The sequence below is a fragment of the Mytilus galloprovincialis genome, chromosome 1 (assembly GCF_965363235.1).
Source record: "Mytilus galloprovincialis chromosome 1, xbMytGall1.hap1.1, whole genome shotgun sequence".
Classification (NCBI taxonomy): Eukaryota; Metazoa; Mollusca; class Bivalvia; order Mytilida; family Mytilidae; genus Mytilus; species Mytilus galloprovincialis.
Window position 1 is genome coordinate 120,745,216 of NC_134838.1, and position 16,542 is coordinate 120,761,757.

The following is a 16,542-nucleotide window of genomic DNA, read 5'->3' on the forward strand; positions in this document are numbered from 1 at the left end:
TTGTGTAGGTAGAACGATTTGAATCAAAGATTAATTTCGAAGTCAATATAAAAACTAACTTGGATATTACATTCTGATAGATACTCATCAATGATTTTATCAGCCTTCTCTCTTCTGCAATCGTGATTGTAGTTCATCTTTACATTTTAAATATATCGGTAAATTATAAGCGAGTAGTTTCAATACTTATTTTCTACAATCTGAAGAAATTTGGAATAATCCTATATGAAATCAAAATCTTAAAAAAATAATTTACCTTATTTTAGTGATTGCTTTTCTTTGTCATGTAATTTACATGATTGCAATCAATGAACACGTGCATTTTTAAAACAGGGATATAAATCACGTGACATAGACGGGGAAGGAGGCTATGTCTTTCAACCTTTATAAGAGTTTTATGATTATGAACAGATAGAAACAAAATACCCAGTACATTTAATTCAAATGATGATTGGATATACTAGTTTCAGACAATGGGAATATGAGGGTTTGTGACATATTTGTTTGGAAAGTTTCTTCTGCACTCCGTTAATAAGCAAGTTTTACAATAATGTTTATATTTCATAAAAGCTTGAACTACAAGTTGTTACGTTTGCAACTAATAGCTTATATCATATACCATAACAATAATGCAAATTAATGTATGATACCAATACATTAAATGCAACCAGTGTTCAATAATCTATGTGTAAAACTATAATTGTTATTTTAGATGAGAATCGTCTTTGGATGGGCAGCATGATCAGTCGAACAGATGACAAGTTCGATACAGGATTCAACCTAACGCAAGTCTTTGTTCCAACGGGAGACGTGTAAGACATTTTTTTTTTTAATTTATCCTTTAGTTCTACCTAAATAGTTTACTATTTATTATGTTTATTATAGTACTTATAACTACTCTCTCTATATACATATATCTATGCTAGGCAAACGATGATGAACACACACACATGACGAATGCAAATGATCTAGAATAACGTTTAAGATAGCCAGGTTAAAAACAGTGATTTTGTACAATTATTTCACTGCCTTAAGTAGGTTATATCTAATACTTAGTATAATGTCCTTTAGACATCCTGAAGTGATGCAAATATTGATACCAACTTTTGATCCCCAGCCATGCAATCAGGTTCCTCTATAGGAAGTACTAAATTTGATGTCTTGTTTCATGTTGTCCTTGTACGGTCTAAGATATGTTCTTAATATAACATTCAGATAAATAATGTGCAACTGTTATCATAAATATGCATATTTTGTTGACATAATTCATTCTTGTTAAGTCGGTTTGAAAAAGTAAAAGAGCAATGATAACAAGCTCACTGTGTGAAAGATTAGAAAGGGATATTATGGAAAATGAATGTTTTTTTCAACAAACTGTTTAATAGTTCAACTTTTAATAAATCTTTTTTTATATAAAATTTGAATTTTAATTATCTTCTGCAATACCACTGTTACACATACCACACTTTTCAAAATTCAGTGTTAGTTGATCCATGATGACTCATTAATTTAGATGAGCATCATGACGTATTCCATATGTGGAACACGTTTGTTTTACTCTTCTGAACTGAATTCACCAACATTTTTTATATAGCTTAAAGAAATTACGTCTATTAGACAATTTGAAATTCGTTCAAGCATATCGTGGGAGCGAGGCTAGACAAGTGTAACTATAGACCTTCTATATTTCTACAAATACATGGCACAACCATATGTATCAGCAATCAGACACTCAACTTTAAATTGCATTTACTATGGTAATGAAACACATTGACGTTTAAATAGCTATTTTAGCACTAGATTAATGACAGATTTTTTTTTTTTTAATTTGAACTCGTATTCTATGATACTGTTATAACGTATCCCTTGAACTTGTACAAATTCTACAACTCTTTTCGTATCAATAACAATTTTCTATTTGTGTTTTTGTCGTTTATTCATACTATTAATTTAAATTCAATGGACATCAGCAATTCTGAGATGAATGAAAATGAATTGTCCTTAAAATGGAAGTAACGGCCATTGATACGTATAATCACCTCTTATGGAAATTTTGTTGATTGGATTTGTGAATTTTGTAAACCAAAAAATCGGATAAAACCGCTTAATTGTTTACATCAATCAATATTTTGATTTGAGTATATTTGTCCTGAATGTTAATATTATTTACAGATAATTCTACAAAATTCATAGCAAAAGTTCAAACATCAAATAAAAATATATTGATTTCAATGCAAATGCAATCAATTTCAATTCTGAAATGCATTTAATCAATTTCTTCTTGAAAACAACACAAACAAAGAACATATGAAGTGACATGATAATGTAGTCAAAATTTTCGATGGACAAGTCTGAAAAGGAATAATTCTTATCCTTCTAGTATCTTTTATGACAAGTATCTAGAAAGGTTTCAGTTCAACAAATTCTAAACTACAATTTAAAACCAGAGAAGATACTTAGGGACTACCAAAATCCAAAAATATAAGTTTAAAAAAGACAGATCAGATCATGGCCAAACGATTGTTAAAACTTCACTAGCGACAGATAGTACAGGCACAAATAGTTTTAAACAGCCATCGTTGTCCAGTTCTAGTTGTAGGTCAAGATATGAAACAGACGTTTATCTAGTAGAACATGATCTAATTATTTTTTGTTTGTTTAAATTGTTTCACAATTTTTTATATGGGTCCTTGAAAAGCCAACTATCAAGTATGGGTTTTGCATATCGTTTGTAGTTTTACGATGACATATACTTGATTACATCTATGTCATTTTGGGTGCTATTTGGTTGTCTCATTGCAAGTATGCTACACATCATTAATACTTATACACACTCGGTCTGTCGTCTGTCTGAAATACACTTTATTTCAAGTTCAGCAGGAACGCATTATTCAAAGTGGTCTCGCATTTTTCATTCGATTCATGCAAAGCAAATAATAAAAAGTATTCAGATAATTCTTGTTCAAATGTGTGTCAATTGATTCTAATGTGTTTATAATACGATATTACTTTTACGCGTCAATTGTGAAAACCACAAACGCGGCACAAATTATCTCCTCAATTAACATAGGAAACACCTATTCTATGACTATACAAGCACAATTTATTTCGTATAAATCTGTAGACAGAGAATATTTAGAAGTGAAAATCATGATCAAAGATCAATGATTGTATATTAACCTTAAACTTGTGAAGACATAATAATCTCGAAGAAATGTTCGCGTGTTTAAGTAAACATTTCAGTCAGAAAACCAATAAAAAGTTCAAAAATAAATATATGCACTATCATCACATAAAACTTTTACAATTATCCTTTCTTATATAAAAAAAAAAGTAGCTGAAATAACAACACTTTATAGACTAAGTTTGGATGCATTGATTTTGGTTATATACACTCTGTAAGTGTTTTATAGATAACGATTTCAGACGTGATTAGAAATGTGACTTGAATATTGTTTTCAAGTTTTCTTTTTGAATTCATTATTTTGAAAATATTTTTTTTAAATATGGACACTATATGGGGCCCAAACAGGACTACGTGTAGTTTATTCTCATCCCTCTATCTTTTTTTCGTTCACATATATATTTAATCATTCTACCATTCTGTAATAACATGCAAATGAACTAAACATATATAAAACATGGTTTATATATCTGCATTATTTTTTAAGATGATCTTAAATCTGTTAACTTTAGAAGGGGAGTGTACGAATAGTTTACATCTGGTATTTAAGTCCATATCTTTTTGTATGAAACCTTAAATGTTTTGTCATAGTAACATGCATTGCATTATCAAAATGATCACTTGCATACAGAAGATTAGTCTCGCAAAATATGTAGTATTTGTCCGTTAAGTTTAGTATATTATTTTTTATAAAGTAGCTGTTTCCAAAAGTATGAATTAGTCGAAAAAGTAAGGATTTTTTTATTCCATGCAAAGATTACCTGAAATAATAGCCGTAGTTGGCACAACATTTTGAAATGGTAGGTCCTCAATGCTCTTTAACTTTATAATTCTTTGGCTTTCTAACTATTTTGTCTTATGTAGACGAAACGCTTGTCTGGCGTATCAACTTATAGGCATGGTACTTTTGATAACTACTGGTACAACCCTGTACTTGTGTGCTTCAATTGTAAGTTGTAGTTTTGTAGAAAAGAAGTTCAATAAACACTTGTAAACATACTCAAAACATTATCACCAAGACTTCAATCAGATCTTACGGCAAGGAACATGTTTTGTTAAGCACAAAACATGAAATTTTTTTAAATACGAATCATTTTATTTTTCAGAGACGGAAAGACGGTGGCAATTAAAAGGATAGAAAAGAAATCTTTTTCATTGACAAAATGTATAAGAGAAGAAGTCAGAACTGTGAGGTATGTATAAACGTTAATTGCAATCAAAAGTTTATCTGATGATATTAACCTTTATGTTATTGACAGAAAATATTGCAAGGTTTATTCTATAGTGACTAATGCTATTTACGTCTCTTTAACAATATCTAATACAAGTGTCCAGTGCTATTGATTTAGGATATTGATGTCCTGGTCTGGAAATTTTTAAATGATTATAATTCAATAGTCAATTGAAAAGTAACTAGAGAAATGCATTGTATAAACATGAACTATTTTTCTGAAAACAAATAGAGAGCCATGTTACATTTACGTACTAATTACTGCTAATTATAGCGGTAATAGTTGTATATTATCATCTAAATCAATTACACACAAATGGACCAAATTGAAAAGTTATCGTAGTTGAATATGACATTATAGAAAAAAAATAATTATCACACAATTTCATCAATTTTACTCATATACGGTTACATAATTGTTATTCATTGCTGCATACTTCTGTTGAATACAGTATTAAAATAATAATTTTAATATTCTACAATCGTTTGTAAAATATGCGTCGACAGGTAAAGCATACTCTAGCATTTTTTTTTTTAAATATGTAGGGCATGAAAAAAGTTTATATCTAATGATTACCTTATTAATTTATATCTTACAATGTGCCATTACGTTTTTGGTAAGCTAGAAGCACTTATAACAATGCTAATAGATTCTGAAGAGATTAAAAGTGTATTTCATGTTTATCATCAGGTATATATGATTTATTGCAAATTGTATGCGATGTTTTATGTAATAAAGCAGGTACGGATTTTTTGGGGTTAACAAGATCGTGTCAATGTTACAGCAAATAAGATTTGATTAATTTGTTTAAAAATAAAATCAAATTATGTATCAATATTGTTAGCGTTTTATACATGAATTCATAAATGTTTTCGTAATATATATATACTGTTTAAAGGGTCAAATGTAATAAGCAATTTCTAGTACAGAAAAATAATTTCTTGATGTCCTGTTAAAAAAAAGATCTTTTACAAGTACATACAATCAATGTCTATCATAAGCAACCGTATCAAAAACATTTGAAGGTGGCATACGGTGATCTATAGTTGCTAAATTTCTACGTCATTTGGTCTCCGGTGGAGAGTTATCTAATTAGCAATCATGCCACATCTTTTAAATTTTGTATTTGACATCTATTTAGAAAAATATTTTTAATTTTAAGCATTCTTCTCTTGACGTATCTTCTTTTATCATCTTTGATATTAAAACAGGGAAGCAAAAAAAAGTTTGGCAACTCTTTCTGTAATCAAATGCCATTGCACTTGAAACAGAGATTCAGACTTTACTTTAAAAGAGCTTACTTTAATATTCTTATTATACCCTTTCTATTTATATGATCACTTACATTCGTTCAGCTTGATTCCATCTACCAGTGTGCTTTATAGGTTGCATTTGCAATAAAGCTACTAACATGTTACTTTTGTAAACTAAGTTACCAGTTTGGAAGTCAACAATATAACAGGACTATAGTTTCTACAAATAACATTCTCGTGTAGATATTGTGCAAGCAAGATATTATAAAAAAAATAAGAGTACACATTACATAATAAGAATTCAATTTAAACAATGTTAAATTATTTCTGTTTGTAGACAAATGGATCATCAAAATGTTTGTAGATTTGTTGGGGGCTGTATAGAAGTACCAAATGTTGCTATCCTAATGACATATTGTGCGAAAGGGAGTCTGAATGATGTGTTACTCAATGAAGAAGTTCCTCTGTCTTGGTCATTCAGGTTTGTTGTATTTCCGACGATTGCTGTCATAATGAATTTTTACTGAACAGAAGATGCGATTTTACTGGCCTTCACTTTAATGATTTTCTTAATCGTCGTATACATAACTTGAAATAATGCTAGAAATTAAACGTTTTATGTTAAAGAAAACTCTGTTGGCATAAATTCCAATGATCAAAAGTATGTGAAATTGTAGTTTCATTTTGCAGTCATGCAGAACCGCTTTTATTTTTTTTATATATACAAAATGTATAAATGTAATGATATGAAAACACTTCATAAATTTCTTGCGTCCGAACCCCTTTTTCGTATTAAAATCCATCATGAACTCTTAAAGTCAAACAATTGATAGCCATAGATGTATACATTCGTAGGGGACCCAAAGTCAACAATCAAATTAATCTACGGCCGACTTTACATAAAGGAGTTGCACAATTTAATTTCTTATTAATTTTAAAATTCATCTACGGGAATCAACGGAGAATTATTGACAAAATCAAGTTTGACCTAAAAATGAAAACAGAAATTTCGTGAAATAAATGTAAACTTACAGAAAAGCTGGCTCCATTTTTAGCTCACCTTTCCTAAAAGGAAATGTGAGCTTTTGCCATCACTTGGCGTCCGTCGTCGTCCGTCGTCGTCGTCCGTCCGTCGTCGTCGTCGTCGTCGTAAACTATTTCAAAGATCTTCTCCTCTGAAACTACTGAACCAATTCAAACCAAACTTCATCTGATTGATTCCTAGGGTATCTAGAATAAAGTTTGTGTTTTAATTCCCATTTCATCAAAAAACATGGCCGCCATGGCTAAAAATAGAACATAGGGGTAAAATGCAGTTTTTGGCTTATAACTCAAAAACCAAAGCATTTAGAGCAAATCTGACGGGGTAAAATTGTTTATCAGGTCAAGATCTAACTGCCCTGCAATTTTCAGATGAATCGGACAAACTGTTGTTGGGTTGCTGCCCCTGAATTTGTAATTTTAAGGAAATTTTGCTGTTTTTGGTTATTATCTTGAATACTATTATAGATAGAGATAAACTGTAAACAGCAATAATGTTCAGCAAAATAAGATCTACAAATAAGTCAACATGATCAACATGGTCAGTTGACCCCTTTAGGAGTTATTGCCCTTTGTAGTCAATTTTTAACCATTTTTCGTAAAACTTAGTAATCTTTTACAAAAATCTTCTCCTCTGAAACTACTGGGCCAAATTAATCCAAACTTGGCCAAAATCATCTTTGGGGTATCTTGTTTAAAAACTGTGTCCGGTGACCTGGCCATCCAACCAAGATGGCCGCCATGGCTAAAAATAGAACATTTGGGTAAAATGCAGTTTTTGGCTTATAACTCAAAAACCAAAGCATTTAGAGCAAATCTGACGGTAGTAAAATTGTTTATCAGGTCAAGATCTAACTGCCCTGAAATTTTCAGATGAATCGGACAACCCGTTGTTAGGTTGCTGCCCCTGAATTGGTAATTTTAAGGAAATTTTTGCTATTTTTGGTTATTATCTTGAATATTATTATAGATAGAGATAAACTGTAAATAGAAAAAATGTTCAGCAAAGTAAGATTTACAAATAAGTCAACAGGTCCAAAATGGTCAGTTGACCCCTTTAAGAGTTATTGCCCTTTATAGTCAATTTTTAACCATTTTTAGCTCACCTTTCCTAAAAGGAAATGTGAGCTTTTGCCATCACTTGGCGTCCGTCGTCGTCCGTCGTCCGTCGTCGTAAACTATTTCAAAGATCTTCTCCTCTGAAACTACTGAACCAATTCAAACCAAACTTCATCTGATTGATTCCTAGGGTATTTAGAATAAAGTTTGTGTTTTAATTCCCATTTTATCAAAAAACATGGCCGCCATGGCTAAAAATAGAACATAGGGGTCAAATGCAGTTTTTGGCTTATAACTCAAAAACCAAAGCATTTAGAGCAAATCTGACATGGTAAAATTGTTTATCAGGTCAAGATCTATCTGCCCTGAAATTTTCAGATGAATCGGACAAACTGTTGTTGGGTTGCTGCCCCTGAATTTGTAATTTTAAGGAAATTTTGCTGTTTTTGGTTATTATCTTGAATACTATTATAGATAGAGATAAACTGTAAACAGCAATAATGTTCAGCAAAATAAGATCTACAAATAAGTCAACATGATCAACATGGTCAGTTGACCCCTTTAGGAGTTATTGCCCTTTGTAGTCAATTTTTAACCATTTTTCGTAAAACTTAGTAATCTTTTACAAAAATCTTCTCCTCTGAAACTACTGGGCCAAATTAATCCAAACTTGGCCAAAATCATCTTTGGGGTATCTTGTTTAAAAAATGTGTCCGGTGACCTGGCCATCCAACCAAGATGGCCGCCATGGCTAAAAATAGAACATTTGGGTAAAATGCAGTTTTTGGCTTATATCTCAAAAACCAAAGCATTTAGAGCAAATCTGACAGGGGGGTAACATTGTGTATTAGGTCAAGATCTATCTATCCTGAAATTTTCAGATGAATCGTACAACCTGTTATTAGGTTGCTGCCCCTGAATTGGTAATTTTAAGGAAATTTTGCTATTTTTGGTTATTATCTTGAATATTATTATAGATGGAGATAAACTGTAAACAGCAATAATGTTCAGCAAAGTAAGATTTACAAGTAAGTCAACATGACCGAAATGGTCAGTTGACCCCTTTAGGAGTTATTGCTCTTTATAGTCAATTTTTAACCATTTTTCGTAAATCTTAGTTATCTTTTACAAAAATCTTCTCCTCTGAAACTACTGGGCCAAATTATTCCAAACTTGGCCACAATCATCATTAGGGTATTTAGTTTAAAAAATGTGTCCGGTGACCTGGCCATCCAACCAAGATGGCCGCCATGGCTAAAAATAGAACATTTGGGTAAAATGCAGTTTTTGGCTTAAAACTCAAAAACCAAAGCATTTAGGGCAAATCTGACTGATTAAAATTGTTTATCAGGTAAAGATCTATCTGCCATGAAGTTTTCAGATGAATCGGACAACCCGTTGTTGGGTTGCTGCCCCTGAATTGGTAATTTTAAGGAAATTTTGCCGTTTTTTGGTTATTATCTTGAATATTTATATAGATAGAGATAAACTGTAAACAGCAATAATGTTCAGCAAAATAAGATCTACAAATAAGACAACATGACCAAAATTGTCAATTGACCCCTTAAGGAGTTATTGCCCTTTATAGTCAATTTTTAACATTTTTCATAAATTTTGGTAAATTTAAAAAAAATATTTTCCACTGTAATTACTGGGCCAAGATCATTATAAATAGAGATAATTGTAGCAACAAGAATGTTCAGTACAGTAAGATCTACATACACGTCACCATCACCAAAACACAATTTTGTCGTGAATTTATCTGTGTCCATTGTTTAATATGCACAAAGACCAAGGTGAGCGACACAGGCTCTTGAGAGCCTCTAGTTATAAACCATATCCATTTATTGCAAGAAAATCGAAAATGCAGTCATATGACCATGGTTTATAAAAAGTGCATGTTCAAATGTTTAATCATTTATATTTGTTCCTGCTTTCATTTGCCTGTTATATGAAATAAAATACAGCATACTAAATATTACTCAAACCTAAACATTTGAATGGCCTTTTCATACTTAACATGTTTATCTTGAAAACAAATGACAACTTAAAAGCTAACTTTTATTTATACCAGTCACCTGATTATTCATAATGGTCAATGTTGTAAAGAACTTTTATCATAATTTAGGTACAATCGTACATAACCGATGTAAAAATATCATAAACTCATTGAGAAAATATTAATCAATCATTGTTAAGATGAATTGAATAATAATTGCAGTTTAAACAAAAAGAAAAACAATAGCAGATTGACCATTAAGAAATCGTATGACAATAAAATAACCACTTGGTCAACCTTCTGATCTTTGTTTACAGATTTTCTTTTGCTACCGATATTTCGAGAGGTATGAAGTATTTACACAGTCATAAAATAATACATGGGAGGTTGTGGTCCAGCAACTGTGTGATGGATGACAGATGGTCAGTTAAAGTAACAGGTACGCATCTTAATCCAATATTGTAGATCACGCATGTTTTTACTGTTAAAGTATCCGTGATATAAAAATTTATAACTTATATCGACTGGTTAGAGAGAAACCAAACCAAAACCCCGGGGTGACCTTAGATACCACGAAGGGATAAGTTGAGATCCTAATCCACATATGACACCAGTGTCATATATATAATGTGATGGTGATGTATATCAATCGATTCAAAGATTTGCAATTATAAAAAAAATAAAATAAAAGATATAAAAAGATACCTGTGGCCTGGTTTTCGAAAGTATCATAAGATATGTCATAAGATATATCTTAGGACATATTTTATGATCATCTTATGACTATCATATGATATGTCATAGGATTTAAATCAAAGCTGTCTTAAGAGAGTCATATCTATAATGCTCTTTTGACTGTCATAAGTGAACATTTAAAATAATGATTAAAAAGTGATAAATATAAAAATGAAAATGAAAAGTATGAACATATTAATTATTACTATTCTTAATATTTACGAATATTTTATTTTTTTCGTTATAATGAACATGAAATCTTATACAAAAAGGAATTGAAATATGAGTGGATAACTTGTTTAAATTCAGTTTGTAATATATAATAAATCTTGAACTTCGCTTTCGTGTATTACAATACATGCATTGATATTTAACTGTGAATACTTTTATGATTCGGTACATCGAGTACCCGCTTAACGAAATGCCCGTGCACATTACTAATATAGTACTATTAAATATACTAGTAACGAAATAATATGTATATTTATTATACAAAACCATGAGTAAGAAAAGAATTCAATATTGTATGTCGCAGACAGGAGATTCAAATTTTAATTTACGTAGTTGACTAAGAAAAAATAAATCTTTACTGATTAGCTAACTGAGAAACACAACATATATTTTTTATTGCAATTAACATGAAATTATACATGAAAAGTAATTGAAATTTTAGTTGACAATCATAAGACCATCATAAGTCATGTCGCGAGGGGTCTTAAGTTTACGACATAAGTTATGACCAATCATAGCTTGGGACACTTTCGAAAGCATATCTTACGACTATGACCTAAGACCATCATAAGACATGTCTTAGTCAAAAGATACTTTCGAAAACCAGGCCCCTGCAATGCGTTTCAACATACTTTTCAATTACAATTCTCTTGTCAATTACAACTAAAATACTCAAATGCAGTCAAATATAAGATTTTATTTTAAATTAAAAAAAAAGGTTTAAATAGCATATCTTTGTCAATTCAAAGACCATGAAATACTTAATATATTCTAATTGTATGTGATAAACCGTAAATGTTACATACACAGAAATCAGGTTATAAGATTTTGAATTCAACAATTTCATTGTAACATTTGTGTGCAAGAAAAGTATTAATTTCTGTTAATAGTTCTAATATCGTTAATAAAATTATGATACCATATCGTTTTTTTTTTTTTTTTTTATAAAATTCCCTTAACCAATTCTTGACGCTTCCTAAAATTTTTACTGTTTAAAATTTATAAAATAACTTGGGTTATCCTTCTTGTCTCTAGATTATGGTTTGGAAACATTCCGAAAATCTTGTGTCTGCGAAGACGAAAACATTAAAAAGCAAAAGCAAGTTTATTTGGAACCAGAACTTGTGAAAAGTCAAGCTATTCCTACTGAACACAGTGATGTATACGCATTTAGTGTTATACTGATAGAAATAGCAACGAGGGGAGATCCATTTCAGGTAAAAATATATTGGTAAACTATCTACCTGTTTTTTTTTCTCACGTATAAAGGCATTAGATGTAATGTTCTTGTTTTGTTTTATACATGTAAACGCCAAAAAGGGCACAGATAAACTCGACCAAAATGCTATAATCAAAAGAGAAAATTGTATTTTTATTATTTTATTGCTGTCACTATCAAATGCATTTAATATTATGAATAAACATACAGAATTGGCAGCCAGAGTATAGAAATATCAAATTCTATTCAAACTCTTTGTTGAATTAAGTAGTTCGAGAAAAATTTCATTGCTTACAGAGTAATGGAATCATTGATTTTTTTGTATTACATAAAAAAAAAAAGTGATAGTGATAAGATTAAATCGGACTTAAAAGTAAACCTTTTGTGTGATTTAATTTGTTTTCTGCTGATTAGAAGGAAGCCATTGACTTCTTATAGTAAAGTCATCCTATGAAAATACGATTGGGACACCATCTTTATTTGGTTGGCCTCATTGGAATGAAGGTGTGACATATGACTTAAGGTTATTGAGCAATACCGAATATCTATACCATAAGGGTAGTGGTGCTCAATCTCTGAAGCGTTCAGTGTAGTGTTCTGTAGACCTTTAAGTTTTCGTCACTAATTTCTGTTGCCAATAAAATGACTGTTTTCGTACTACTAAATGAGTCTGTCATCTCTTCCAAATATTTTGTTATCGGCATGTTGCAATGTACCGATAATACAAGACATATATGTATTGAAATGAATAATAGGAAATTTATGTAAAAAAAATAATACAAACAATATATTAAGAGGTAATGTTCTTATTCTTTGCAACTGATCTCATATTGTAGAAATAACACACTAAAAAATATACAATTCTAAAATTCTAATATTTTGTTCAGTGTCAGTTGTAAGAATGATTAAAAGCAATTAGACCTTTTTAGTGTCCTTAAATAACAAGAAGCTAAATTGTTTATACAATGAAGAATGAGTATAAGTTTTTTAATATTTTTAACAGTAAAATTAAAGTAATCGTATCGTGATCCCTTGTAGTGTATATTCTTTAATTTTCACCTTTTGTAGATAACTGATTTATATTTAGTATGCGAGTTGTCTGTTGCACCCCAAACGTTTAAGTAAATTCTAACCATTGCCCTTAAAAGCTTTCAATGGCTGACTTAAACTATTGCAGGTCAAACGCTCAGATCAATAGCTTAATTTTAAGCAGCAGCACTTAATTAAGGAGTTTATAGATGATGGTTATTTTTCAAGTTTGTTTGTTTTGATGATCTAAAGGAACTGTTTAAAGTTCCCTTTTGTTCCAGCCATAATAAAAAATTATCGATACTTTTTTTTTTATATTATCCGCATGCTAACCAGGTTTAATAAGCGATAAAACACGGTTTAAGTCATCTTCGGAAAAAATATTTACCATGTCAGGGACATGACAATTGTGTCCACTCTTTCAGTTGGTTGATAACGTATGAATTTGTATTTTTGTATGGACTTCCCCTTTTTGAATTAAACTTAGAGTTCGGTAAATTGTTATACTTTTTTGATATCATAAAAAGGAAATATTTTGGCAAACTAGAGGACTCCCAGTTGTATGACAGTTGTTAACAATTCCGTTATAACGTCAAACAGATATACAAGGTTAACCAACCTCTACCAGACACGATCCAACATTTTACTGAAATAGTGAAAAAAGAATATAACACATTCTTAAATTTCTTTCCAATGCCCTATCAATATTTACTAGTTTTGGTAATAATCTGATTGATTACCGAATCACTAATTATGAATCAATATCAACAAATGCTGTACGTGTTTATATACACGATACTCTTCTCACAAAATAACCCTTTGAAGAAAAATAGGTCTATACAGTTTATTTTTATTCACACGAAGGAAGAAGATCCATATTCTGTGCCTATTGACTGGCAACCGCCATTACCGGTTTTTGAGAAAACGTCAGACGAAAACAATTGTCCATGTCCGGATGAATATTGTAAGGTAAACGAAACAGTCTTAAGACATGAACACATTTTGCAATATATTTTAGACATAATAAGTGTTTAAATATTGAATCAATGTGATTAATATGCTACCAATCTTGTAATTGTGTTTTAAATTCAAAACTGAGATACTTTCGTTTATAACTGTCTGTTGCATGTTAGAAAGATACACATTATTGTTGTATCTAAAGACCAGTTATTGTGTTTCACTACAATAAGAGGTTCCTAATACAATTTAAAAGTACCGTTCGGTTAAATAGAATTGTAATGTTGTAAGTGATAACCAAGAGGCAATTAAACATGTAAACAGAAAAATCAAACGACTTTTGTGACTCGTATACCAAGCTCGCCAATATCAACCTCGTTATTTTGCTGTCTGTTAAAGCATCAGTTCTATACAACGTTTTATATACCGTTTTATAAAACTAATTTTGGATTTGCATATTCAACTTTAGTTAATGGTATCGACTCAACCGGGTTTTTTTTCTGGATTGAGGATAGTAACAGAAATGCTGTAAAAATAATATGACATTGCGACATTAAATGCGATAACTTATGTTGTAAAGTCCAACACTTTTTAAGTTTGTCTAAAACCAATAAATTATTTTTCATATTGACAGCTGATTTCAATATGCAGATCTCATAACCCAATAGAAAGACCATCATTCGAAAGTATTAAACGACGGCTACAACGCATCAATCCTAATAAACAAAACCCCGTGGATTTGATTATAACAATGGTGAGTCCATTTCAAACAAAATCCTACAAATAGTTTTGAATTTTTGCTCCATAAGGAAATCATTTCATTATTTTTTATACTGGCAATAAGCTGATTTTTAGAAGATAAAATGTTTCACAAAAGTTTGTTTGTTATCATCAAAGTAAAATAACAATTGTCAAAACCTTGTTTTTATATCTAAATTGTATGCTACAATTTTCATTATTTAATATCTATTTTCTTTGCCTTTTATAAAATCACTATTTTATCAATTTTAGATGGAAAAGTACTCAAAGCATTTGGAATCTGTTGTTGCGGAAAGAACTCAAGATTTGATGGCAGAAAAGCACAGAACAGAGACATTATTGTATAGTAAGTGGTGATATAATAGAGACTTTTTCATGAAAAATTACGACAAATTTATGATTTCTGTGCACGACAGTCTGACTTTGTTTTCGGATACATAATTCTTTGAAGTAAAATTATTTCAAAGTGAACTTTTAATGTCAAGTGAAAAGCAGGAAATTATAGAGCATGATATAAGCGCCGACTCATAATGAACATAATTATATAGCAAAAATATAGGACAATAATGTTCTTCCTTTTTTTAGGGGCATAAAAGTTTCGTTATAAGCAGAATCAAAAGAAGCGATAATTAGTGAAACATAGGAATTAAAAAAAAAAAACAAATCAAGGGTACAAATTCGACTTTATCCTTCTTTTATAAATATTTAGAAATAAATTCATGTCAAACTATATCAGGAAAATATTGATTATTTGTAGCTATGTATAAAGGATTTTTGGTTCAGCAATTTCATCGTAAATTATAAGCTGATGAGTTTATACTCAACATTAAAAATATATGTCTGTTATCGATTTCAATGAAAATGTTATATGAAGATATAACAACATTTTAAACGGAATTTTATTTTATTACCGCACACGAATTACATACGTGTGGAACTATGAAAACCCACTTTTCTTAATTTTGAGTTTGTCTTTAAATTGTTTTTAAATTCAAAGTCTTATTTTGAATTGAGCCACTGATACAGTGTAGCTCGGTGCTTATGCATCACAACATTGTGTTATTCTCCTATGGTAATTTGTTTATATTCTAGTCTTTCATTTTGTTGATGTTCTCTAAATATGCAATTTTATTTTATTTTGACATATAATTTGTTTTTATAGTGATTAAGAGTATAACACAATGTTGACTGCTTTGTCAAATAGCGTTTGAATTTGCCATTTGAACTTTTCTTTTTTGAATTTTTCTTGGAGTTCGGTACTTTTGTTATTTAAGTAACCATAATCCTTCTATCTTTGATGTCTTTATACAACCAATTTACTCCAAATGAATAAAACACATATCATTTGAAGATATTCTAATATGTATTTCAAACTACAGGTATGCTACCAAGATCCGTAGCTGATTCTTTGAAGACCGGACTATCGGTACAGGCAGAATCATTTGACCAATGCACCATTTACTTCAGCGATATCGTTGGTTTTACAGTGCTATGTTCCAAAAGTTCTGCATTAGAAGTTGTAGGATTACTAAACAGACTCTACACAGTATTTGATGAAATTATAGAAAATTTCTGTGTCTATAAAGTAGAAACAATAGGCGATGCATGTAAGTGATTGTGCATATACTTTTAATCCTTCAAACGTCGAAACGAATACCAAAAACTGTTTCAATAATAAGAAACAATGTTTATATTTCGAACGGGGGAGGCGGGATCTTTTCCTACATAAATCGATACAAAGACATGCCACTTGAATGAGATACATGATTTGGAATTTCAAATATATGAATGGGGTGCAATTTCACGGTGGCAAAATAACAATGGGTAAACATTTATATGTCAAT

At 30.4% G+C, this 16,542-nt stretch overlaps 1 protein-coding gene across 2 annotated transcripts in view; it reads left to right on the forward strand.

Annotated features, from left to right (window-relative positions):
- LOC143055391 (atrial natriuretic peptide receptor 1-like) overlaps positions 1 to 16,542 on the forward strand; it is a 47,094-nt gene that overhangs the window by 26,033 nt on the left and 4,519 nt on the right. The window contains exons 7-15 of one of the 2 annotated variants that reach the window (XM_076228525.1): positions 713 to 812; positions 4,291 to 4,377; positions 6,007 to 6,150; positions 10,086 to 10,207; positions 11,770 to 11,951; positions 13,847 to 13,951; positions 14,574 to 14,693; positions 14,951 to 15,044; positions 16,078 to 16,305. In XM_076228525.1, the coding sequence (XP_076084640.1) occupies positions 713 to 812; positions 4,291 to 4,377; positions 6,007 to 6,150; positions 10,086 to 10,207; positions 11,770 to 11,951; positions 13,847 to 13,951; positions 14,574 to 14,693; positions 14,951 to 15,044; positions 16,078 to 16,305 (1,182 nt within the window). The remainder of the gene's footprint in view (positions 1 to 712; positions 813 to 4,290; positions 4,378 to 6,006; positions 6,151 to 10,085; positions 10,208 to 11,769; positions 11,952 to 13,846; positions 13,952 to 14,573; positions 14,694 to 14,950; positions 15,045 to 16,077; positions 16,306 to 16,542) is intronic. The other variant, XM_076228534.1, reaches the window with a different exon arrangement.